At 42.3% G+C, this 27640-nt stretch overlaps 1 protein-coding gene across 1 annotated transcript; it reads right to left on the bottom strand.

Moving 5' to 3' along the window:
* Positions 1 to 131: 131 nt before the first annotated feature.
* Positions 132 to 27640, bottom strand: fbxo41 (F-box protein 41). Its single transcript, XM_061095535.1, has 13 exons — positions 27092 to 27640; positions 25925 to 26154; positions 15411 to 15618; positions 11233 to 11306; positions 6499 to 6875; positions 3726 to 3964; positions 3510 to 3625; positions 2948 to 3100; positions 2733 to 2828; positions 2507 to 2625; positions 2110 to 2268; positions 1740 to 1855; positions 132 to 194 (listed from the first exon to the last, which is right to left on the bottom strand). Exons 1-13 carry the CDS (start codon positions 27638 to 27640, stop codon positions 132 to 134), a joined length of 2499 nt encoding a protein of 832 aa, XP_060951518.1.

The raw sequence follows: 27640 nt of genomic DNA, 5'->3' as shown, positions 1-27640 counted from the left end.
CTGTTTGGTTTCTGTCGGTGCCACGGACACATTCAGCCCCACACAGTGGCCTCAAAACAGCTGGGTCTTTCTGACTGACTGGAGCCAAGATGGCGCCTCACCAAGATGAAGAAGAGTCTGAGCACAAGACGTTAGCAGAGGCTGTCTGCTTTTACGTGGAGGATTTTGGAGAAGCCAGGTCTCTTCTTCAGAGCCTGAAAGAAAAGGATGGAAGAAATTCAAAAATCGTAATCTCATTTCAATAAACAGCTTCAATGTTTTTTCTCGCAATACCTGAAGGACAAATATTGTTTTCTCTCTCTCTCATGAAATTCAATAATGGAGAATTTGCTTCACAGAAAGAGCACGAGGAGAACTTTGGCTTCTCTTTCAGAACAAAAAAGAGCGAGAGATAAAAATACATTCTGGCTGGTTGCTTTTGGTGAAGTTACCTAACGGCTGTGAGCAAGCGCACCATCTTGAGTATAACATCGAGTGGAACACACTGTAAAGACTGACTCATAAACAGATCCTTTAAAAAAAAAAAAAAAGCCGTGAAATCCCAGGTTTTACTTATGTTTTGTTTTTGTGTGTGGTCAGCTATAAAAGAACTGACCCGACATCCTCGACAGGCAGCTGAACACTGGGACCTCAACCACTGAGTCATGGCTTAAATGGTGAGTGGTTGCTGCAAAAATAGATGCAGCTCATTCTCTGAGCAAATATTAGCTCAACTGTTGATAAATGGTGGGGGAAAAAAACAAGATACAAGATGCGTGAGAGAGTTTAGACGTCTGTTTTCAGAGCGACCCTTCGTGTTAGTCATTTCCTTCACACAGTCAACACTGACTGCACTGGATGGATGGAGGAGTAGTTATACAATAAAGGAATGAGTGTATGGATTACCAAGTGAGCAATGGCCCAGGGGCCCCAGAACCCCAAAAGCCCGTCTATGGTTGGTTGGTTGGTTTGTCAGCAGATAACACATAAACTACTGAGTGGATTTCCATAAATCTGGTAGAAGGATGTGGATGGACCAAAAAAATAACACATTGAAACTTTGGCATTGTCCTGTATACAGATACAAGACGTTTTTACACTTCTGAGTGTGTGAAATTCGGATTTAAGGGAACAACTGGGCAAAGGCATGAGCTCTACTGAGTAATGATATTTATAAACTTTATTTGAATAATACTTTTCGAAACAAGATGCTTTGAAAACTAAAAGCATTAGAGCACAAATGTTAAAGATGTGAAAAGAATAAAAACAAAAAAAATAAAACATAAAATTATAAGAATAGTTTGTAAGATCTCAGCTCGATTAAAAGCAAAGTGCCATTTTAATGTTTAATAATCAATAGATTCATTAAAAGTCGGAAGGTAGTGGAAAACTCCCTGAAAAAAGAAAAACAATTCTGTGTTTACTATCATAAATCACGAGGAACTTCTCAAATATTCACTTAGCAGAATCGGGCACCAGTTAATTTATAGTATTTATATTTCAAGAATTACTTTAATGAGTAATTAGTAATCAAACTAGGAGAGATCAACGGAAATCAAGTGTCAAAACTTATGCCTATTAATTTTCTGTCAAGTGGACAATCACTAATAATCTCAAATCTTAAGTACTGGAGGGTTTCAAAGCAGGGGACAATATTGGCTGTGAAGGTATTACTGAGGGGAATGTGACGAGCTGACTGAAAACAATACGTTTCTTACTGTTGGGAACCTGTGAGTGTTATGTGTGATGCCACCGTTCACCTGCAGCTTGTTCACCATCTCATCAAACAGTTTTCTGGCTTCAGGACTGTTGGGGTCCTCAAAGTAGTCTTCGATACCGATCTGCACCACGATGGACTTCAGGTTGCGGCAAACACCTGCATGAGAGGACGGAGGATTTAGGTGTTTATCATGAATTTGTTTTTCTGCATCAGTAATATTTTATTTGTTTGTAGACCTTTCAAAGTCTTGAAATGGGAACCTACACTGTTTTAGAACCATTGCCTTAAACAGAACGCAAAATATTTAAAGGGCCTATACAATCATAGAGGAAACAGTAGCATGTGCCCTAAATCTCTCTCTATCCATCCATCCATCCATCCATCAGTCCATCTATCTATCTTCAACTCACTGTTGAAGTGGAGCAGGGCTTTGGGGGTGACCGGTGTGGAGGTGAGCACCAGCATCTCCAGACCCTTCAGGCCTTCTCTGCAAACCTCTGCTGACACCTCCTGGTTGATCTCACTCACATGGTCCAGCTCCAGCACCTGCAGACGCATGCAGTTCCTCGCTGGGGGAGGAAATCCAGCACATTTGATACGGTGTCGATGTTACATTAACATTTTTGCTGACAATAAATAGTTTGTTAGGATACAAAACCTGCTGAAATGACTTTTTCAGCACATTTTAACAAAACTAGGATAACACTGATACCGTGTTCATTTCAGTCGCTGCAGTTGTGATACATCAATTTTCCAAAGTCAGCAGTATAGAAATGACTCCAAGCTGAATTTATAAGGAACAATTACCTAGTGAGGCCAAACCCTGAATGCCACATCCTGCCCCACCCACACCGAGAGCTCGGAGGTGTGGCCAACATCTTCCAATGGTCTGCAGACATCGGTTACTGAAACGAGCTGGTTGTTGGCTGAAAGAGAGAAGAAATAAAATCTATAGAAAGTGATTTAACTACCGTTTAGTTATCACAACACATATAGCGTTTATTAAAGCTGTAGAGATACTTCTGTACTTTACCATGGGTGTAGTGGTGCCACCTGTAGGGAGATGATGTCTCTACAACCTGCTCCGAGGGCCCAGATCACCTCCTGACCAACTGGGTCTGTGGCACTCCTGCAACCCAGTGGATGCAACAACTCAGGTTTATTAATACAAATATGAAACCTGCTGTATTGTTATATAAATGTATCGTTTTATTAAAGTAAGATCAGGCAGAGGTGTTGTTGATGTACCTGTAGGTGACAGCCTGCAGAGCTCGGCAGTAGCAGCTGGCCAGCCACAGGGAGCGGTCCGTCAGCAGGTTGGGGCAGTGGGAAATCTTCAGGATCAGCAGGTTGCTTCCTGTGGCCTTTAGCAGCGCCTCCAGACCCTCCTCCAGACAGCCACTTAGACGGAAGGTCAACAAGAAAAGACGGAGACGGAGACAGAGGAAGTACAGTAATTCTCCTGTCCTTTAGAACAGGCACTTCTGCCACTTATGGTACAGAACAAAATGTTCCGGAAAAATTTAGTGCATGCAAGTAGAACAATTTAAGAGCATCTTCAACCTATAGAAAACGCTTTCTCCCTCGCACAGGATTTAAAACTCTTTCCACTCACGTCGAACTACGACTTGTTTTATTTCAGGAGATGGAAACTTAAATTTTACATGCTGATCAATATCAAATGGCTCAAAAACATCTGTTGGCTTCCTCTCATCCACATCTATATCAGTACACTCAATATGAAGTACCTCCCATTGATTGTGTTATATATGGAAAACCGTGTGCAGCTGTCCCTGCATGTGCGTCTCACCGTGTGCTTTTCAGGTAGTCCTCCTTGGTCTCCTTCTTGCCTCGCTGTCGCGGTTTGAGGTTTTGCAGGATGAGGGAGTGCGTCTGAGTGCACCACTGAGACACCGTGCTCAGAAACTACGAGAGAAACACGCGGTGACAGGTGAAATCCTTCAGAATGCACAGCAAATATGCTCCTGCTGCTTTAACTCTGCTGATTATTATTGACTGTGCTCACCTTGGAAGAAATGCGAGCGTTCTCCAGCAGCACTCTGGTCCACACGGCCGGGTGGCGAGCCACGAACTTCCAGTCCCTGCAGACCTCCGCGGCTCTCAGGAGGGTTTTCGTGTCCAGGTAGGTGAAGATGCAGAAGAGGGCCGCACGCATCTTCAGGATCTCCGGACTGATGACCTCGTTGGATCTGGACGGGCTCTTTTCATAACGGCACGGTTTGCCGTAGAGTCCGTCTGACCGACCTGTGGCGAGAAATATCCAGGTCTTTGAATTCAATATACACTTCAAAGGAGGAATACGTTAAATAGAAATAAATTTGTTTTTTTCGATAATGGATTTGATCTCGATCTGCCCCACATTGCAAAAAACTCAATAATATCAGCCTCCTAAACATGCCAGATTTTTTTAATATCAGAAGCCATGAATTATTCTCTGTGAAATCAAGATAAGTGTAGAATAACACCTAATGCCGAAATCTCTCAAAGTTATTTGTCTCCTGATCTGCATCCACACCAAAATATAAGTTTTGGAGAAATACGTCCAGTAGTTTTTGCATATTCCTGCAAAATAACAGACAAACCAACAAATGCAGGCAATAACCCAACATGTTTGGAGTTAATAAAAACCACAACTGTCCGTATCATTTCATATTATTACAATTTATCCATCAAGATATATAATCTTTATGATTATCATTGTGTAAAATGAGTGAATTCTGTGACTTAAACTCCCTGTAGAGATTTATTTTCTTTCTATTACTGTAGACGAGCTGATTTTCTTAACAACAAACTGAGGATTAAAGAGCACTTAATGTGAACAGACATTCTGTCACATGGTGGCGCCAACCTTCAACAAGACAACACACTACATGGGTTTTTTCTTCTCTTTACTCACAGTATATTTATCGGTGTCTATCTATTGGCTGACACCACGTGTGCAGTGCAGGCTCAGCTCATCCCTCCCAGCAAGATCGCTCCTGGATGACTCATTTCATCTTTGGCCTTGGAAGGCGTCTGTTCAAAACCATCAGGGCTATGAACCATTGCTTACACGCTCACTCTTTCTCTCTCTCTCACACACATACACATACACCACCCACGCTCAAGACCGCAAAATGAACTAAAAAAGCCGAGTTGTGTGTTGCACGCTGAGGGAAAAGTGTGCATGTAGCTACATACCATCTGATCAAACCTGGCAGGGACTCTCCCAATAAGGAGAGCTACGTCAGAGACCGGAGGAACGCCAGTAAACATGTGAGCGTTATGTGAGAAAAACGTTTGAGCTTAATGGGGCAGTCATACAAATTTGTCATGATGCTCTGGCCCAGTTTCACCGCTTCCCAGACTGCATTGCTCCACCTGCTATTTGGACCGAAGACGACAGCAGGCAGAGAGAAGTGGAGGAGAGCAGCAGCACCAGCAGCCGCAGCAGCGAGTTTAAGGATCTTGGCAGAGCAGGAAGTGAACAGAGAGATGTACAATCTGTGGTGGAGCTGTAGAAAGCTGCCATTATGATTAGCGGTTGTTTTACATGGCTCAGGACCGACCGCACAGAGGAGGAACTGAGACGATACAACAGACAAACGGCATCGGACAATTACAAACATGTTAAAGTCTTAAAATAAAGAACCTCAGAGCCGAGAGTATAGGAGTTACTGCAGTGTAGGACTTAACTCATCAACTGCACCGACACAACATGCAGAGAATAAAGTAAATACACCTCAGGGAAAAGGGAGCTTTTGATTAAATGCCAATTATAATCGCTACAAGCAACCATATTAACAGAGTGTATCAGCCCTAAACAGTGTTCGTTTATTAATAAATCATTTAAAACAAAATTAAGAGCACAGCAAAATTAAATTAAGGTGTGTTTGCATAAAATAAACAGTATGCTGTCGTTAATAATAAAGAAATAAGGTTTATTCATCTTTTTCACTCTGCGTCTGTCATTTTGTGCAAATTATACACAAAAAAAAACTCACTGGAGATTTAGCTTCTGGCTTTTCTGCGTTTATTCTTCACAACAGTAGCAGTTTCACAAACAATCATATAAATAAACCTAACCCTAACCGTAACCCTAATCCTAACCACGGAAATGAAGAATCTGGAGTTACTGTGGCGTAAAGCTTTGGAAACATCAAGTAAATGGATGATGTGTATCTTAGTGAGAACCCCTTATTGGCATCATGCATTCCACAGCCTCTTAGCTCAACCTTAACCATCCAAACAAAATGCCTAACCCTAACCCTTAGCCTGACCTTAACCCAATTCTGACCCTAAAACCAAGTCTTAACCCTCAAACAGTCCATTGAAAATGGTCCTCAATTATACGTTTTTATAAGTTATTGTACACAACCAAATTAATTATTTTTAATCAGTGTACAGCCAACGACACCGTCTATCGACCCTTTTTTTAAATGGAATTGGATTTGAAAAATTCTTTGGAAAATAAAACATTTGGAAGAGGGTTTTTGTTTTGTCGTGTTTACACACTGCAGCAGCCATGAGGCCAACTCCCTCCCAGTTAACCATATATGCACATGTCTGATCCACCCTCAGTTTGAAGCAGGATCTGTGGAACTCAACCCGACCTAAATCCACAGCAGCTCGGAGTCTGCAGGGAACCACCTCCAGACCTTTATTCTGTGACTCCTGGCTCCCGAGTGTCTGAGCTGCAGCTCGGACGTTACACCAGAGGGAGCGTGTGAGATGATGTGTGTGGATTTCTGAAAAACATCAGCTCATCTGCTCTGAGTAGCTTCACAGCGAGGCCTCACCTATGTTAGGGCGGTATCCTGTCCGGCCGTGGTGGGGATAGGGCGCGGCGGACTGCTGCACCTCAGCCACGGCTCTCCTATCCTGCTCCCACATCTCCATCTCAGACTCGGTGGTCCGGGAGCCCACGTCCGACACGTCTCCCTCCTCGCCTTCCGTGCTGTTCCTGTAAGGTCGCCGCTGCCAGTTCTGGATCGCCTGTTTACGGAGACCCCAGTTCCTGGAGCCGCATCCGGGGGAGCGCTCGTAAGCCTCGCCCTGCCGGCACTGCGTGTGATAGTACTGAGCCTCGGGACAGTCCTCCATGGGATGCATCTCGACGCTGTCACTGTCATAACCCCCCGATCCCTGCGACACGGACTTGATTCGACCTGATGCTCTGCAGCAGAAGAGAGGAAGTGGAGCATGAGAGATGATTGAATGATTCTTTTCTTTTTGACAGGAGAACACATCCGACACATGAGAAGTCTATTACACAATAAGGCTGTGGAGATATAATCTTGGGAAACAGCACAAGTCTGGAGACTTACCATAAACCACCCTAACCCTTATCCTAACCTTAACCTGAACCATGTCTTCAGTTTAAAGGTTAATGATCTAGGGTTAGGTTAAGAGAGCGTGCACCAGAAAAGAAAACTGCCCTTCAACGGATGTGTTCACGTCTCTGTGACATATTCTACAAATATAGACATTGCAATTTTTTTGGAACGAGTGCTTTTGCTCGTACGATGTCAAAACGATCATTTTCACTGTCTGTTTAGCTTTGAACTGCACAAGGCCCTTGGAGAGAATAGCTAAGAAACCCAATCTCTGGAGGTTTAAATGTTACATAGTGATAATATGCTTCACTTTTTATTTAAAATGTCATTTAAAATGTCAATATTAAAAATAATAAAGAATACAATTGAAATGGGATTAAAATGGAAGATTGAAAAGGCCTTTTCTAAATCAACGGTAAACACATGATCAACATGAAAATAAATACTTTTTCACTCTAGGACATTGTGGGAGGCTGACAGTCGGTTCTGTAAACCACCTCCTCTGTTAAGTGATGGTTTTTCCCAGTTGACACAGATGGATTCTTTCACTCCTCTTTCAATCCATCAGTGTTCTCTGGCCAAAATACGAACATTACCATCTTCTGTCCCTTGTCGCTGAGATGTGAATGAACTGCTGAGTCGTGGCCTGAGGAACTCTCCTCTGCTGTGTCATCGGTTTCAGTTGTATAGTTTCTCCAGGCCGGAGCAAACCTTGTTGAATCTGACTGAATAAACCACATTGTTCTGTTTGTGTCTGACTCACTTTCTCAAACCTCCTGTCTTTACGATCAATTTAAAACTATAGACAGCTTCCTGGATAAAATCTGTCTCTGACTGAAGGTCATAAAATACACTTGAACACACATTTCAAGCTCATTAATCCAAATATCAAAAACCACTTTGCAAAAACATTGTGGTTTAAGGTCTTGTGGGTAGTGACCTGCAAATCAATCTTTCACTTGAACCTCGGTAAAACCCCAATCTGCCCTTATACACAGTTTTCTTGTCGTCTTTGATTTTCACAAACACAATTTGTAATTAATTAGGGTTTTGAAGTTTACTATTTTCAGTAAAGACTTCACTCTACACAGGGGTGTTGTAATTTAATTTGACTGAAACACTTCTAAAAGCAGGCGCTGCAGTCCGTCTGACACGGAACAGCAGCATCTCAGAGAATTTATAGTAGAACGGGGGCAGCTTTTGTACATATGTGCTGGGATAGGGCTTAAAATAACTTCAGAGCCGGCACAAGTAATGAACGGTTACAAATATCAGCCTCTGAACAACTGGGACATTTTCCTTTTTCTCAGAACTCAAAATGAGAAGAGTCAAATCATCTGTTTAAATCGTGATGGGAGTAAAAGTGAAAGTGAGTCGGATCCTGCAGGTGTAGCCCAGATCAGCAAGTGAACATGAAGCACAGAAGATGAAATATATACATTTAGCCGCAAATTAAACAGTAAAGTTCAGGCTAATGAGCCAATTCTTAAACATAATGACGATAATATTGTTTGGTCAGCATTAAATCAACATTAAGACAAAGGATACTGGGTGATTGCTATCATAACAACCTTGTGATTACTGCAGCAACTGCTAATTATTCCAGCACGTGCACAGCAGCATCAGAGAGAAAATAACAACGGAAATCAGGAGAAGAAACACACAGACTCTTAGTGTTTAAATCAATTGGTAAAAGACGTATGTGTCTTTATGTAAGAAATAATAATAATAATAAGGATAATAATAATAATAATAATAAAAATATAAAAAAGAATAAAACTAGGGATCAATATAGAGATTTCAAAAAGTTTAAATATTTTGCTGCAAATTTGCCACAAGTACATTGGTGATTGTGGCTTCAATTGTTAATGAGATCAAAATCGATAAATGACTCAACCTGTTGCACATATGAGATGATAACCTTTACAACAGCGAGTCACAGGAATATCTGCACTGATGAAGATCTTTTTATAACATGAGACAGGAGGTTCGGAGGGATGTTGTTGGTCCAGTGTGTGTGTGTGTGTGTGTGTGTGTGTGTGTGTGTGTGTGTGTGTGTGTGTGTGTGTGTGTGTGTGTGTGTGTGTGTGTGTGTGTGTGTGTGTGTGTGTGTGTGTGTGTGTGTGTGTGTGTGTGTGTGTGTGTGTGTGTGTGTGTGTGTGTGTGTGTGTGTGTGTGTGTGTGTGTGTGTGTGTGTGTGTGTGTGTGTGTGTGTGTGTGTGTGTGTGTGTGTGTGTGTGTGTGTGTGTGTGTGTGTGTGTGTGTGTGTGTGTGTGTGTGTGTGTGTGTGTGTGTGTGTGTGTGTGTGTGTGTGTGTGTGTGTGTGTGTGTGTGTGTGTGTGTGTGTGTGTGTGTGTGTGTGTGTGTGTGTGTGTGTGTGTGTGTGTGTGTGTGTGTGTGTGTGTGTGTGTGTGTGTGTGTGTGTGTGTGTGTGTGTGTGTGTGTGTGTGTGTGTGTGTGTGTGTGTGTGTGTGTGTGTGTGTGTGTGTGTGTGTGTGTGTGTGTGTGTGTGTGTGTGTGTGTGTGTGTGTGTGTGTGTGTGTGTGTGTGTGTGTGTGTGTGTGTGTGTGTGTGTGTGTGTGTGTGTGTGTGTGTGTGTGTGTGTGTGTGTGTCCATGACTCAAAGGGGAAGGCCCGACAGGTTTTGTGTGACATCACATTAGGGAACACGTTCACGTAGAAACTGGGGATGACAGTCGTGTTAGTCAGGGTGTAATGACAGCGCCATGTGTCTAAAACCTCCAGCAGGGACCGGGCTATAAAAAGTCACACCTCATGTCCAATCTGCATCTCAGTGCTGTTACTCAGTGAGAGTCTGGGACTAAAAACATGATCTATTACATCACATATTAGTGTCCAACACTATGGTGCATATGAATATTAATGTTGAACGTCAGAGGGTGAAAACGGATGTAAGAGGAGGAGTCACATGATTCCTAATTACGTCTGTTGCTGTGTGAATAAATTAGAGCGACAACAGAGTCTCGTTCTCTATTAAGCATTAGGTCGAAAATGTGATAAAAATGTATTCAAATTTTCAGATGTAATCATTTCAAACGTGGTAAAGCAGCAAATCCTCACAGTTGATGGTTCAGCAATTTGCTTAATAATCAACAAACGATTTGTTGATTATGAAACATGTCGATGAATAATTTGCCGTTGATCAACTAATCCATTTATCTGGAACCTAAGTGCTGTTGATGCCGCAGAAACCTAATGTACTGAAACGTACTATCTGCTGAGAAAGGGCTTGTGGCAATGTCTCGATTTTGAAATTCTGAAAACTGATGGAAAGGCAAAATTATTAAGTGCCATAGGTTAAACAGGTTGTAACTCTGGCAACTCTACTGGTTTCACTGTTTTTCTGCTGCTGGCGTGTTGGTCAACATTTAGCCACACTGGACTGACCAGTGTTCCCTCGAAGAGCAGCAGCAGTCAGTGCTTTGGAAAGTGGTGACAAGCTCTGTGACAGTTTCACTGCACCAGCTCGCTACAGGTAAAAAAGATGAAGTGCACCGAATTAATTTGACTGGAAAAAGCCACAAAATCTCCAGTGGGACCAGGAAACAATTTCTTTTCAAATAAACACATTTCACTGCTCCCTTATCAGCTATCCATCAAAGAAGATACCAAAATGTGTATTACTATCTAAAGAATGGTTAATGGTAAATCATCTGTATTTATATAACGCTTCACATTCTTCACACACATTCATACAGTGAATCTATGGGCAGCACTTTTTTCTAAGGAGGTCGATTCGGGTTCAATATATCGCTCAAGGACACTTCGAGACTCTAACATGTATTCAAGTGTGAATGTGAGTGTGAATGGTTGTTTGCCTGTGTTTGTTTGGCCCTGAGATACACTGGTGACCTGTCAGTCTGTCCTGCCTCTCGCCCAGTGTCAGCTGGGATCGGCTCCAGCCCCTGTGCGAACCTCAGAGGATAAGCTGTATAAATAATAGGTGGATGGATCTAAAGAACACTATGAGTAATACGGCAGTTAAGAACAAGGGTAATCTTCTCCGTCCTTCCTGTTAGTGAGAGGACCCGTAAATGAGGATTTTCACTCCTCTCATTAAGCTCCTCATGGCTCAGTGAGACTTTGGATGGTTTTCAATTCAGACTCGAGGGTTTTAGGTTAATAAAGGTGTGGGATAGTCCGTGAATGTGGAACGAGAGCAAGGTGCTGACTTACCCTGTGCTGGGGGATGAACGTCGGTCTGACACCTGGTACATGCCCCTTGTGCTTCCAGAGAGGCTGGAGTTTCTCTGAAGAGACACAAAGGAGTTATAATTACAATGACTCAGGACCTATAACTTCCTCACTTGTGTCCATGGCTCTGGTATCATATACGCAGAGATGTGGCTGTTGTGCCAAATGTAAGTATGTTCCTAAACCCCTTAAGAACCATGAATCAAGGTTGTCACACATTTTTCTGTTTTCCCCCATTGGAAATCTACAGTATATGAGAGTTTTAGGCATATTCATTGAGAGAAATTTGTATTTTAAAATATTCAACAATATAATGAAAGACAATGAACTCGAAACTTAAGCATCAATGCTCTAATACTAGATTTGTCTATCAAACAGACTGATTCATATACAGACTGGTTCATATAATTCTAATTGAAAGGGAATATAGAATCAAATAGCAAATTTAACAGTGGAATATTTAGTCATGAAATTGTTATGGGGAGGTTTTCTACAAATATTTCAAACAAGATCCAACGTCTCAGATGTTTTTATCAATATTGAAAAGAGCAACAGAGTTTGTTCTCTGATTAGAGGTCTGGTGGTTTCATCTCACTTCAGTTTACAGATTTGAGCTCAAACATGGCAGCTGATTAAAGCGTCATATTGATGTAAATGATGATCAGACGAAGATGGTGGTTAAACAAGACAAAGCTTGTTAAGATCGTTTTAGTCTAATGAAATATGACCAGAGTGCATGAAAGATGAAATGCATATTCCAGCTATAGACTGTATTTACTAATGGATGCTAAAACACCTCCCTGTGAAGTGAAGCCAAATCCTCTTGATCACCCCTGGTGACTGGTTGCAGTATAGGTGATAAACACTCCCCATGTTAGTGGATGGGCCAAAAAGGGGTGAAAGTAAACGTTTGATAAATTCTTATTGAAGATTATTTCTATTATTTTAGTTCCAGCACACCGATGTTTGATTTAAGTGTACATTTTTACAGTTAGTTAATTTTAGTTAGTTATTTGCTATAAAAACAGGGTGAAAGTTAAGATTGACTTGATTAGTTAAAAACGTGTATCAGCGAAACCTCCATATGAAAAAAGGTGTTCAGATATCTTGTTCTCAAATGACTTTCTGACCAACAAACACTTGACTCCAGCAACACATAATGAAGCTGCAGCTCTGAAAGCAGGTCCATATTTCTAAGTGTATTTAGCGGGTGATGTGTAATCTGACTCTCACTCGTTCTGTTTGCCTGAGAGCAAAACGCTCCTTGTTCCTCTCACATGCTGAGTGGAGTGTTTGTACGTGTGTGCGTACATCCATGTGTATGTGTGAGGTGGTGCCAGGTGGGAGTATGTGCACCAGACTGGCAACATGTCACAGAGGGAAAATGTGCTCAAACTCTCCCTCTTCTCTTCACTTCTCCCTCTCTCTCTGTTCTACTCGCTCAGCTTGTTTCTGGCTGAGTGCCAGTGGAAAAGGACCATGGAGGAAAGAGGCAGACACACACCAGGCTGCAGTAAAAAGCAAAGGAGGGACAAATCTCACACAATGGATGAAATGAAAAAACTAATGAAATTTGGTCCAACACTCAATTTTTCAATCTAATTCTCCTTCTTGCTCTCAGTCGCTGTCGGTCCTAAAATACCCCTGTGACTGTAAAACCTGTCTCTCTGGTGGTAAAGGGCCCTGCTGAGGCCAGAGAGATGGAGAGCCAGGTGGTGAAGGTGTGTGGTTAGATGGGTCGACCACTGTCTGACTTCACACATGTACTTGACATATCATTGACTGATTTTAAATCCAAAGAGAAAATGGCAGGATTTCAGTCACAGATCAAATGAATAATATTATTGGCTGTTGATCATTGGTGGGTTGTGCAGGTATACAAATAAATCATCCATAGCTATTTGCAAATACATAAGGTAGGTCAGGTATTTGTTTATCTGGAAAAAAAACTGGTTAGGGACAATAGAGCAAACTCTTAATGAGCACTGTCACTTTAACAAACAAAGGTTGGTTTGTTTGTTTGTCATTAAATTTATAAACATTTACAAAACGGATTTCTTAAAATTCGGAGGAAGGAGGGGTTGTGGGCCAAGAAAGAACCCATTAAATATTGCTTTGCAACTGGACGAATGTTTCCTTTAGACTGAGAACTCACCCATTTCAAAGAGAATAATAAATGCTGAAAGTTATAAGCAATAAAGACTAAGATCTAACTTCTGACTGTACAAGTTTGTGCAGATCCCAAACAAAGTGTATCTAGTGGATCTAAATGTGGTTCTTTAAGCTGCTGTATGGGAACAAACAGGGATAGAAACCTGTAACTACTACCAATGTACAGCTGAGGTAACATAATGTGGGTTTAGCTGTAAGGCTAATTTAAAATTTAAGGCCACTGTTGGGCCTAATGTGCTCTACTGAGTGACAGTCTAATTATTGTTTACAACTAAAATGCTGTTAATCAATTCCATTCACAGGCTACTTTTATTAGAACAAAAAAAAGCAGCACCTACACTACTGACTGCTTTCTAAAAGGGGAGTGAGCCATAGAGGCAGATATAAATCTTTGGTGTCAGTGATACTGATCTGAAGAGACGAGAATCACTCACACCTAAGTGAAAATGAAGCAGAATTTCTCTCGGGCAGATCTGCACAACATTACATCTCATTTAAAATCATGCTGAAACCTTGAGCAAGAGCAAGTGCTGGTTTCCATGGCAGCACACATTTGTACAGTGTGGACCAGGTCACCTCTTCAAGAGGTGTCGAATAATTATTTCAATAAGTGACATTTATAAGAACAGACGATGTCTGTGCCTTTATTTTTCTTTTTCTAAATCATTGAGGCAAAGCACAGAGATCTGATGTATGATTTCTGAAGAAGGAAGGAGGCTTTTATACGAGTGCAACCGCTGGTCAGGATCTACCACAGCCTTTGTATTTCTACTGTTTTGATGCTGAATGCTTAGTCTCCTGTTCACCTTGCAAACAAAAGTCCTCCACACATCCACCAGTGGGTGAGCATCACCTGATTAAACAACAACAAGCTGCAGATACAGTATAAGCGTTATGGTTTGATATATGTAGACCTCCCAGCAGGCTCATCTTAGTGTACGCTCGGTCTGGAGCTACAAGACTGCACAGAGCCAAATGCATAAAGAAATGGATTTCAGAAATCAGTGTGAAAGGACTTGTTTTGCCTGCAAAGAGCGCTGGGCCTAGATTTATAAACAGCTAAAAATGAGTAGGGCTTGAGGCAAAGTTTCAAGTAAAAATCTATTCATTTAAACCTCTGTTTTTAAAACAGGGAGTAAAAGCAATCGCCAAAAAAATGTTTTCCCTAAAAATGCTCCAACATTTGAATGTGCAAGCGCTGATCATTGCTGCTGGACAAAATCTCTGATGATGATCACTGTCCCTGATGAATATGATGTTTTTTCTTTTATTGAGATGTATTTTCTCAAACCCCAAAAGGTAAAAATAGGACAAATACAGGAAGGTGCAGTAAAGAACATATAATGTGGAAAGAAAAAAGAAAAAAACTGTCTTACAGACGCTGCAGTTGGCAGACAGGCAACCAAACAGAAAACTTAAACTCAAAACATGAGAAGCATGAGAAAACTCCAGGGGACAGAGCAGAAACACGAGGTAGAACTGAGGAGACGAAGTAGCAGCACAGAAACCGAACACACGAGGGAGACATGGATGAATGGACACTGGTGAAACCCAGCAGGGCAGCACAAACGATCACAGAGCAGGAAAACAGATCAAACCAGGAAGTACCAGGCACGTAAGAGATGTCAAAATAAAACAGAAAATAATAAGATTCCAAAACCTGATGCTAAATTTAAAATATCTCTGTTCTACCTCATCTACCAGCAGCGGGAGTTGTTTGACAGTCCTTGATGGAGGCTAAAAAAATGGTAATACAGCCAGAACACATGTATCGATGAGAAGTCGCTCGACTCTGGATCCTATAGGCTGCTGCACACTAAAGGATAATCGGGCCAATTGATGATTCGTTTTGCAACTTCCAACTATCGCTGGGGTGTTCGCCGGATGAAGGTCAGTCATAAATGTATTTCTTTTCAAATCAGGACTAAATCCTTGTAATATTAGGACTTATTATCATGAAATTAGGACTCATTTCTTAATCAAATTACCTGGCGTCCATTGCCCTTGTTGGCCTGGAGGCTGCAGCGTCCCAGGCTCCCGTTCGGCGTTGTGCCGCAGCTGCTGATGATCTGCAGCTGCTTCTCGGCGCGGTCGGCCCGGTCCAGCAGCTCCTCGATGAACTGCTGCAGACGCACCTTGGCGTTGGCTTCCCGCGCCGCCGTCTCCTGGAGGAACTGGTCAATCTGGGCCACCTCCCTGCAGGCAGAAGGGGGGGGAAATGTTGATATTATTGCCACATTATTGAAGAAGGGCTTTAAATTCTATGATCATCTATGTACAGACAACTGCAGCGTCAGCATGGTCAGAAACCCCCCCAACAAGCCTCCATGCCACAAGCTTTGGTATGGATTAAGAGGTTTGGCTTGAGGGGGGGGGGGGGGGTGGTTTTGGCTGTGCACTCAAACTTTACTATTATTAGGTCCCTTTTGCCCGAGGCCCCCAAAGTCCCTGGAAACGCTCCTTATGTGACTTCAGTATTTTGACAAAACCTCTCTCACATACACACCAGCTGCCGTCCTGCACTTTACACACACTGAGGGGCTGGTGACTGAGATAAATACACAATCCAAACACACAGAGAGAGAGAACAGACAAAGAGAGGGGGCGAGAGAGCAAGGAAATGGATGGTGAGAGAGCAGCTGGATATGTTCATACCGCAGGCAAAGGAGGGCTAAGTTCATCCTTCTAAGGGACAGTGTGCTACTCAGAAACAGAGAAACACAAACCAGGATGTCAGGAAACGTTAGGGTTCGTCTGCAGCCATCTCTCCCTGCAGTCATTCTGTTTGTGTCGTCTGAATAAACAGCGTGTGCATGATTATTCAGATCAATGTTCCGGTCGTAAACGTTCCTGAATGTTCAGATGGAATCAGTCTGATCACATCAACTCAATAAATGAGCTCAAATCAGTCAATCTGCTCCCACAGATAATGTTGTAGTTTAACCTCAGTGACATCTGGTGCAGGGAAAAATACACAGATGTTCAATGGGATGCAGATAGACTTTACCTGAGCTACACCACATACACATAGGCTGATATTTTAGAGTTTGTCATATGAACATATGAAGAAATCCACAGGAGATCGTTCGGGTCAGACACCTTCACGACAACATGAGCGTGTCTGGAACAACTCAGGTGAAGGGCAGCGCCTGGGTAGAGCAGCAGGAGGCAGAACATGACGGATAAATCTGCAGGAGGCAGATAAATTCAGCTGAGGACATCGCGTGTTTTTGTCCCCAGCTGATCAGTTAGGCTCTAATAACTAAACAAATATTCTAAATGTTGATGATTTATCTCTGTATTTCACATATAAACATTACTTTTCACATCTAGACACCTTTTCAAATTCATATCTTATCTCCTCCCAACACAAAGTCTCACATCCACTCTTCTTTCCTTTATATTGTTCATGCCTAAGGTGGAACTGCCTCCACGTGGGACACCTACAATTCCCAGAAGCTGCAGACGTCCTCGAGTCTTTTCTCTTTTTCTTTTGTGTGTCTATGTTTGTGTCCTGATAAACAGGCTGAGCCTCCGCTGGCCGAATAATGTAGTCAGCAGAGATTAACAAGGTGATCCAGTCGTCTGACCTTGACAAAGCCAAAGGAGCCTTTACAGGGTTCAGAGAGTCACGGAAATAAAATCTGTGTTCATCCAGTTTGAAGAGATCACTTCTTAATTTTTTATTCCCAACATCTTTAACACGTCATGGAATAAGGTGCTTATCCACAGCTTCTCGCACAAGCATTTGTTTTCACTATGTTGTGTGAAGGAGGCTGATTGAGGGATGTTTTAATGCAACACCCACTGTAAAATACTCACAACTTATGGCTGTTACACAATCCAGAGTCATTTCAAAACGTTACCAGCGCTCAAGGTAAATGCTCTTGAAACGGGGACATTCTGCGATAAAAATAGTTTGGAGTCTGGCACAGTTAACTTTCCTCATCTCCAGGCAAAGATTACAAAAATACAACTCCGAAATGAACCCAGGTGAGTGTCGGGAGAAACGGAGGCAGACGTGCCATCATATCTGTGAGTAAATAATCAGTGTGTCAATAGATTATATGACAATTAAGTGTCTATTAAGTCTCCTCTTCCCTTCTGGGATCAATCTTGTTCAGAGCTTCTTTCTTGGTAATTGCTCATAATGTAGTTTCACATGATTTTTATCCACACTGGGCTCATTGAGTCATGTTAAAAGATTGAAACAGGCCCATTAAAGAAGACAGTCTCCACTGCATTGAGACGGCACTTCTCATTGTGGACATCTACAGAGAGCACATAAAGAAAGTGTTTGTTGAAGATATCAAGGTCTTCTATGCATCTTATCCTCATAAAACAGTAAACTCTGCTCTCCTCTTCTGGAAAAGGATATTTCCACATCCATCTGACACTGACTGTACTGACTGGAGATGAAGAACAGGAGGAGGGAGATAAAAAGCTTGTGTTAGAACTACTTATTATCTCAGGATGTTTTACATCTAAAGGTGAAAGAGTGACAAAAATATGGATTCTGTTACTGAACTATTTCTATGGATGTAATGTAAATATCTGCAGAAATGTGAACGTGTCGGATCAGTTTTGATTTGTAACTGTGTAAATAATGAAAAGATCTATCTTTGAAGTATAGAGCCACAACTGAAGCACTGCATCAGAGTCAGTGAATTATCCGTGAGCCAGAAGAGACTTGTTGAAAACAAACATACGGTGGGAATTGATGAAAAAGGTAAAGAGGAACTTTTTTTCTCCTCCAATATAAAAGTCAAATTTATTTTGGTTTAATATTTAGAGCTGTACCTAATGTGATGTATAATGAAGCAGCCTGAAGCAATGACTGCTCATTATTCAACTTAATAAACAGAGAACAGTGTGAAGAGTAGTTCAGCCTTCAGACAGCTTCCTCGTGAGTCCTGGAAGGAGCAGTTGTTGAGCTTGGCTTGGATGTGCTCTAAATGAGACATTTCCGTTTTGGCATTTAAATGTTCTCATATCCACAATTTGTCTTAATCAACTATAAATCAAACTGTAACAGGCTTCTGTTGTTACTTGAGACAGAGACACCCACAGGTTGGAAGCAACGCAGGAAACCCTTTACCTCCATTTCCTCTGTGACAGGAAGAAACACACAGATGAACCAGACGGCCTGAACTGAAGTAACCTCAGCCTGTATATGTGAAATTCCTCGTGGAGAAGGAAAAGAATCAGGGAGATGAAATACAATGAGATACACGGTGGAAGGTGGGCAGCAGGGAAGAGAATAAAACAGAAAATCTCCCAAGAGATGTCGCAAAAGTGGGAAGACAGGAAATACAGGGGAGGAGAAAAGGAGAACTGGAGAAACGAGAAAAAAAAAAAGAGAAGGAGGGAACAGCTAGAAAGAGCGTGAGAGAAAAAACACTGCAGAGACTAAAGCAACAGACGGCAAAGAGAAATCTGCAGTCGTGTGAAAGCAGAACAGAAAAGGAGGTTTGACAGAGGAGAGGAATGGGATGTGGCTGCTTCCTGTTGTCAATCCTAAATCTCACACACACACACACACACACACACACACACACACACACACACACACACACACACACACACACACACACACACACACACACACACACACACACACACACACACACACACACACACACTCGTTTCAATCCAACACTTTAGAATTAAAGCCTCAAGGTGACACACATGTGAGCGTGTTCACCCAGATGCTGCTGGAGAGGCAAACAGCCATCTTCTTCTGGCTGATGAACCGGTTGTTAAGTCTGAGGTGTGATTCAGGGGAAATGAACCGGCAGAGGATCTACACCCCCCCACCCCCACCCCCCGGATCTATATCGTCCTCATCACAGCAATTTATGTTCATGGGTATGAGGGAACTCAAGAAACAAAATGGAAACAATGCACAGATCCACCTGCGGTCTCATTCTTTCAACTCCATGGCTGCCTGGTGGATCCTGCTTCCTTTTCAGTTGTGGTTATCCTCAATAATGAATGCTAAGATGCAATACGCACATGAACCGTAGGAGGAGCACGTGACCTCAGCTGTTGCCATGTTTGTTAATTACAAATGGCAAACCAAGTTCTTTATGGTCTGAGTTTTGCGGTGTGCCCTCTAGTGGAACATGTGACCAATTACGCTCACGATGCATCAAGTTCAATCTCCGGCCTAAAAAGATGTCACTCGGATCTGTGCATCTGACTCATACACATGATTACCACAAATAACATTGTTTAAGTAGAAATACACTGCAGTAGATATAGATATAACATATATCTATCTATATACAGAATGATGTAATGTGTGTCCCCAAAAATGATGGATACGTTTATTTTTCTGCCGCTAATTGTTCTTATCAAAAGGTTTTACTTGTGTTATGAGTTAATGAAAATAATTGATTGATGAAGAAGACTGAAAATTGTAAACTGTCAACTGTAAACTGTTATACAGTTGAAGTGAAGCTTTGTATTAACTTTTTTTATTGATGTAAGAAAATAGCTTTTATTTTTTTTATTATAGTACTTGTTTATATTCTCTCTAGTTGAAGCTGACAATTATTGTTGTTAGGATATCAAAATATGTCTCTCTCCTGACCTGAAATTTAGAAATGAAAAACTCTCGCTAAATTTAGTCCTGAAAGAAATGATCTCAACTGTTTTTATTAACCGAATAAAACTGGGCTTGGAAAATACTTCAATAAAAACCGCCTGCTGCCTGTGCACAGAGAAATAATGACTCGCTGAGCCATGTTTCATTTCCCTTCTACTTAACAGCCACAACAAAAAGACACAGCGCTGCAGCAGGCGTGATTAATACAGCTCGTCTGAAAGATTCTCTTTAAATGTTAATTACAATCACTGGTCAGCCTCCTTTCACCGATGTCATCGTCTCTGGCCATTAATTCAAAAATTATTCCTCATTACTATTTAGAGCAGCAGTGGTTGGCTGAAAGGCTGCGTGAGGAAGAGGAGGAGGTGATACGAGCACGAGCTTAACAAAGCGCGTCTCCCTTTTTTTACACCTGGATGCAATAGTGTCTTTTTTTCTGATGAGACAGAAAACCTTGTCATAGTGTCTTATATTTGTATGCATTAAACAAACACACACACATGCGTAACACAGCACATAGGACGGCAGCATGAGGATCTGTTTGGAGAGAATGGTGAGGTGAGATGTGAGAGAGACCAGGATGAAAGGGGGACAAAAGGGATGATGAAAGAGACACAGGCCGAAATGTGCTGTTTGCAAAACCCTTAGGAATAAAAATGCACGACTGGTTTTCCCAAGAAGCCTCTAATCCAGGACTTGGCTCAAATCAATCAGAGGAGTGTAAATATTTTATTACAGCTCAAACGCTCGCAAAATGGCTGAGTCAACCAGGGACACGGCAGAAAGGTGACGATTTAGAGCGTTTTAACATACATGATAAAAAACTACATTCACTATAGTATGGTACTCGGTAGAGCACAAACCTCCTAGTACTAGAACCTCCTATTCAAATCCCTAGGAAAACTGAAAATGTTGAAAACGCTCAACATTTAATTGAATTTAATTCTTCACTCATTCCATCGAGTTTCATGGAAATCCGTTCAGTTGATTTACTGTAATCTTGCTGACAAACAAATACAAAAACAAACCAACAAACAAAATTAGGGTCAGGGGTGAAAACATAACCTCCTTAGCAGAGAAGTGCAAGGAAATGTCACCTGAATATCAGTTGTTTGAATTTAAGAAAAAATTGTGATATGTTCTCAGCAGTTAAAGATTCATTTTTAGTCAATAAAATGTCAGATAATCCTGAAAAAGGACAGTTTACCAGAGCCCAATGGCAGAGATTGAGAATAACAGCAAAGGTTCACATTTGAGCATATGAACAGTTTTGTTAAAATTGTTATGTTTTCATGTTTGGTGTTCACAAGGGGGGTCAGATGGACAAACCCGGTGACATAATGCCTCAGGCCACTAGCTGTCGCCAACACGGTGACGTCTCCAGCGAACAAGCGTTTGCATCATCCTTCCTCTTTACCTTTTCCTCCCTGTTCAGATGGTTTCATCCAGCCTCAAGGACAAACATGTCAGTTTCTTCCATCTAATGACATGACAGAGATGAACAGCCTATTAAATCTGCTCTAACATCCACTGGATCATACACGACGACCCTGATTCAGATAACAACCAGCACAGCCCTTATCAGCCACTTCATGTCGATGCTGAACAATGTGGTGTGTCTCTGGCTTTATCCAAACATAACAGCCTTAACATATCACACATGCATTTTCTCAAAGTGCCAAAGTTTATGGCATCAAAACTATTCACTGGCTTTCCTGACATCTGTTCCTCCTGGGTTTGGAAACATACCACCCCCCCTCTCTTTCTCATCATGCTGCAACATGTGTTTGTGTGCCTCGGTTATAATAAAAGAAAGATAGAATATAGAAAGCCTCCAGAAGTCTCGCGGTGCTTCCCCCTCTCTCTCTGTCTCTCTCTCTCTCTCTGAGGCTGCTGATAATGAGGCGAGTTCTCTCTCTCCGCCCTGACAGCCTCACTTTGCATTCAAGATTGCTGCTCGGTGAGGAGTGAACGTGTTTTCTGAAGGAGTGACAGTGAGAAAGCAGGACTCCTCCAGCCTCCATATGCAACACGAGGCCTCTCTTACTATATCATGGATGCTTGTAGGAATAAATAAAGCTTCAGGGCTGAGGCCTACACTGCAGGACTGTGTGTGGATATGATGTGAAAACCTCACAGGAGTTTTCCCTGTACCAGTCTCCTCTCATCACTATGCAGAGGGTGAATACAATATCATGGAGCCCTGCACAATCTGCACCTGCAAACTGCAAACTGCAAAACTGAGTCTCTCCCTGATGGGCAGGAGCAGAAACCCTGAGCTGAGGTATCACAGAGAAGAGAGTGCAGAGAGTCACAATGCAGATAACAGTATAACACAATCTGACATGACACTGCTTAATGACCACACATTTTACAGAAATGCAACAAAAATGCAACACCAGCTTCACAAAGAAAAGTGGTTCTTGTTTTGTCTCTAAACAGTGAAATGTTAATTTATTCTCCATAACCATCTAATCATTTTTAGCTCTAATTTCTTCTCAGGCTGGAGAACTGGATTGCAAACCATTACGCTTTTCTAAATGACGCTTTATCAAACACTCTGAACATCTCACGCAAACGTTTCCCCAGAGAAGAGAAACAATTAAGTATTAAAAAGAGCGGCAGCGTTACGTTGTCCTGCAGCGGCGCTCAGTTTCAATATCACAACATCTTCATGGCTCCACGTCAAAAGGACCTCTGACTGAACTGCCTTATTAAAAGCTACAGACAAGATCACAGTTAACTGCAAACAGCTCTTTAAGTGGATCCACTGGAACAATAAGGAGAAACCAGCCTATTAGCAATTGTAGTAATTTTGTAAAAAAAATACAAATCAACCTTGATGTGTGTCATCAGGTTATTATTTTTCATGTCTCCTCAGGCTCCAGTTTCTGCTGATTCCAGCTGCTCTGCTTTATTCCAGCTGCTGTTGAAGCACTTTTACATCCGTGCTCCAGAGGCCTGACGGCTGCAGCTACAGTCTGATATTCATCATTTTGTATTGTCACCCAGCGTTACAGTATTATGTAGGATAGCTTTTCTGTGCATATTTTTGTTTGTGAATGTGCTGCACGCTGGGATTATAATAAAGACAGGACTGAATTGAACAACTGTACCTGAGGCGTTTTCCACGTCCCCTGATTATTCACAGTGTTCCTGAATAAATTGTAGAATGAATGCTCAGGTTTCATTCTGCCACTACCAGCAGCAAGAGCCATTTTGTACACTTGTAACATCTGACACCGCTGCTTTATAACCTGATGCATGCATCCTAAACATTGCACAGAGCTGGAGAGATTCTCCAAAGTGACAGGTGAAAACCAGAGATAGAAAAGTGTGAGTATGCAGTTGTTGGGAATAAATGTTAAAGCCAATGACCGGCTCTGAGTCTTGTTAACTATACAGCCTAGTCATCAACGCTGCTGAACACTCACCAAGTGTGATTCTCTTTTTCCATCTCTGCTCTGAATGAGCCGCCTGTTTGACTGCCAGCTTCTCCACAGAGAGACTGGGGAAAAGAGTGTGTGTGTGTCCGTGTGTGTGTGTGTGTGTGTGTGTGTGTCTGTGTGTGTCTGGGTGTGTAAGTGAGGGAGAGAGAGAGAGAGACAGAGGGTGAGGCTGGGAGCTGCTGGCATAGCTTGGAGGCATTCACACAGCCCCGACGAGGAGGTTCTTTAGATTAAGACCTTCTCAGATTGATGCTGCCAGGTAGCCGTGGTCATGTTACAGCGTCCTGCTTCTTGTAACCTTCACCAGAAACTGGAGGGACTGAATAGAAGAAAAGTACATTTGTCCTCTGCTCATTCAAACCGACAAAACTGTGTCTGTGTCATAAAACTACTGAGTGAGACTTAGGAACAGGAGACGAATATCTCACTTCTCTCAATTAACCTGCAAAAACCCAACTAACCTACTGTGTATCTACATATCTACTTGATATGTGGCCGTAATAAATTCATATTGTGGATTTAGGGAATGTGAAACAAATACTTGTGAGGATTTGCTGCTTTTCAATGTTTTTGGTCGGGTACATTTAACATATTTCTGTTTTCTTTATTGATCACAAACTGAAGCTGTCAACTTACGCTTTGGGAAATTATGATGTTCGGAATGCTTCACTGTTACCTGACACATCGACACATTATAGACCTGCAGTTGTTTCTTATAATACCCAAAAGATCAATACTAAAACTAACATTGATTACAGCTGTATTTGGCCAACAAGGTAATCCTATATAATTAAATATATATGTGTGTGTGTGTGTGTGTGTGTGTGTGTGTGTGTGTGTGTGTGTGTGTTGTCAGTGATGCCTTTTTCAAATCCTTGAATAGCACACATGCAGTGCAGGGTCGTGTGCCCTGGTACGTCTGTGATGAGATTAGAGGCCTTGGGAAAAAGCCCCTCTGCCTCTGACCTACTGCCGACATTCAGGCCTGATAAGGAAACCGAGGGGAAGTGATGAAAACCGAGAGGAGCAGAGAAAGACGAGGCTCGCTGCCATGTCGGATAAGACATGACACAAGATACAGGACGACTTTAGTATGAGCCTCAAAGTGTCAACATGTTATGATTGTTTCAGGAAAGAAAACACACCAGGGGCTTGTGGTTGTGGTGGAAAATGTCATTCAAAGCTTTCAACTTACATCTTCATTGAACAATCTGGGGATGAAATTCTCAACTACTTCAACTAACTACATTCTCATAATTACAATACAACCCATTGAGTCCTGATTTATTATTAGATTGTTATTGTGCCTCATGATTCCCCTTGAACACACAATGAATAAGAACCTGTATGTCTATTTGACATTGGTAGAACATTTTCTTGTTTCAATTCAACACCATACATCGCTAAAATCGAATTAGTGAGACAGGAAGACAACAACTTAACTTCTGTAGAATAATATGTTCAACATCTACCCGGTCAAACCCATAGAATCAATGTATAGAACGCACAAATCATCCTGTCTTTAATTTTAATATAATATCTGACAATATTATCCAATTTATACACCGTCCCGACCTACATCAGTTCAATGAAGTGACACCACGCCAGAGAAGGCGCAGCATCAGCACTTAGACTGACAAATTAAACGAAATTCTGAAATTAGCATGTTCACCTCGGTGTCATGTTTCCATCACTACCAGAGCTGTAACCAATAAATCCCTGTGTCTACTGCAGAGTCAGGTGTTAGTGGGTTTTTGACCAGGGGCTTGGTCTTACTAACTCATTCTGCTTCAGCACTAACCAGTTACAAGTTAATAGTTGTACCACAATGTGATTTATATCAAACTGCTCCTTCTATGTACTTTTCATTATTCCATAAAGCAGCTTTATGGAGCTGGCTTCAGTCGGGCAATGCAGCTGTGACACAGAGGAGAAAACACTGTTGCTCAGCTGCTGCAGTCCAAGCCTCCATTCAGCAGCTAACCGTCCCTGCAGGGAGACAGATGCAGACCACATCTGGTGGGAGGAAACAATCTATCAACGGAGAGGTAGAGGTGAAGGACAAGAGGGGAGTGTGTGTGTATGTGTGTGTGTTTGTGCATGTGTGGGTGTGGGTGTGTGTGTGTGTGTGTGTGCACGATCATTTTTTTTATAGAAGCAACACAAGAAAGAACTGCACCATCACGCTCTCTAGACACGATAATGGTTATAATGAAGTTTACAGTTAGTATATGAAAAATACATTTACTCAAAAGTACAATATGTAACTTCAGCCACTACGAGTCTCTCAATCAAAACAATAAGGAAAGACCTAGTTTGATGACATCGTGAAGCAGTGTGGGATCATGTGAGTTGTTGTCTTCACTACCAGATAAAAACCAACCGAATGAATCTCATGTGCAAACCACAGTTTCATTTAGTAGAAGAAGGATAATTCACTCACTGCTGTTTGTGGTTGAGCTCCGCCTCCTTGTTCACCAGATCCTGTTTGAGGTTAGCGAGCATTTCCACCGACACGTCCACCTGGCGAGAGAGCTCCGAGGCCTTGTCCTCCAGGTCTTGTTTCTCCTGGCTCAGCCGCTCGCTCTCTAGCTTGGCCCGCTCCAGCTCGGAGCTCTTCCTCTCCAGCTCGGACTGAAGCCGGCCGACACGGGCGGCTATTTTTTGCTCCACCTACAAGACGTGGAAGCAGGTGAGCTTTTTAATGTCACCGTGTTGTGTTAGAAAACACAACTTGAGGTTTTTAACGAATATTCAGTTATTCCCTGACAAAAGGTTTCATCAAAACCATGACTTATAATCATATTTGACCGTTTTAACTCAGTCATTCTTACACTTAACTTCACGGTTCACTGTTGGTGATCCTTTTGTTAGAGTGTAACTTTACCACTAGGTTTGGCTAAACAACCTCCACATGCAATTCTGGGAGTTTGGACCAAGACACACCCACCTTCTCCTTTGTGCTGTGTCTGACTCTGACTGTGAAACTCAGACGTCAGGAGAGAAACACTAGTCCTTATTAAATCCCCTCCAGAGCTCTCAAACTGTGTGCCTGGAGATTTACTCAATCATGGAGGAAGTTGTTATTTTCTTTATGAATTCATCTTTCCTATTTTAGGTTCTGCAGTAAACACTCAATCACAATACTCATAAACACACAATCGGCTCACTCCGCTCTTTTGATTGTACTCCTCTCCCACAATCTTCAACGTCTTTAACCGCCGTAGAAATTGGTTTTCAAAGGAGGTGATTTCCATTGTTCGTGTGAGGGTGACTGAAAGCGATTGTGTACTGCATGACTCACTATTTAATTGTAACACAGCTTTAGTAGTTATAGGTCAGCTTAGTATGAAGAATGAATAAATAAATATCAAAATAAAAGTTAATTTATCCATTTATACCTTTTTTAAATTTGTGTATATCTTAATTTATCTAATTCTGTGTCCCTATGGATCACTGCATGGGGATTTGGTTATTCATCAGCATGCAATGTTTGACACAACCACTAATGGGCGCCAAAGTCAGAAATATTCAAACTCTGTAGTCTTTCCAGAGGTGAAAGCTCCATACTACCATCAACCACCAAAAGAACCAAAGTGATCATCCTTACCTCCTCAGACAACTTCTCCAGCCTCTCATCCAGCTCCAGCCGCTCAAACGCTCGTGCCTTCAGCCGGGCCAGCCCTTCCTCATAGGCCGCCTCCACTGCGCTAGCTGCTACATTAGCAGCCACTGCTACGGCTGTGTTGGGGTTTCCACCGGGACCCGAGTCCGTGGATGTCATGGCTGCCTTCATGAAAATCTCCCCCAAGGGAAACTCCACATTGGGAATATACCGAGCTGCAGTGTTGGAGTTCGCAGGGGTCAAACTCAGGTCGTCCACACAAGGAAGTTCACGGCAAGGGAAGCGCCGCTCCTTTAGGGCAGAAGGCCTCAGTGGCTCAAAGGGGTCGTTATTGTTGGCAGGGGCGAGGAGAGCTCCCTCGGCCACTAGGGGCAGCAGAGCAGCGGCGTCGCACACACTGTTGGACTTGGAGAGGACGTAGAGGGTCTCGTACGTGTGGTTGTACTCCAGGTGGGCACGTAAGGACGACAGGCTTCGGAAGCGCTTGTGCTCCCCGCAGCGAGGACAGCGGTAGGGCAGGTCCAGAGAGGCCAT

This window comes from Limanda limanda, chromosome 2 (genome assembly GCF_963576545.1).
Source record: "Limanda limanda chromosome 2, fLimLim1.1, whole genome shotgun sequence".
NCBI classification, from domain to species: domain Eukaryota; kingdom Metazoa; phylum Chordata; class Actinopteri; order Pleuronectiformes; family Pleuronectidae; genus Limanda; species Limanda limanda.
This window is presented reverse-complemented; position numbering and strand designations above follow the sequence as displayed.

Excerpts from the sequence above, each read along its gene's own strand:
- fbxo41 (XM_061095535.1), bottom strand. The coding sequence starts at position 27,640 with ATGGCCTCTCTGGACCTGCCCTACCGCTGTCCTCGCTGCGGGGAGCAC. Across the intron at positions 11,307-15,410 it reads ACAAGGGCAATGGACGCCAG|AGAAACTCCAGCCTCTCTGG; the intron begins GTAATTTGATTA and ends GTGTCTCTTCAG. Across the intron at positions 2,626-2,732 it reads GTGGCACCACTACACCCATG|CCAACAACCAGCTCGTTTCA; the intron begins GTAAAGTACAGA and ends TCTCTCTTTCAG.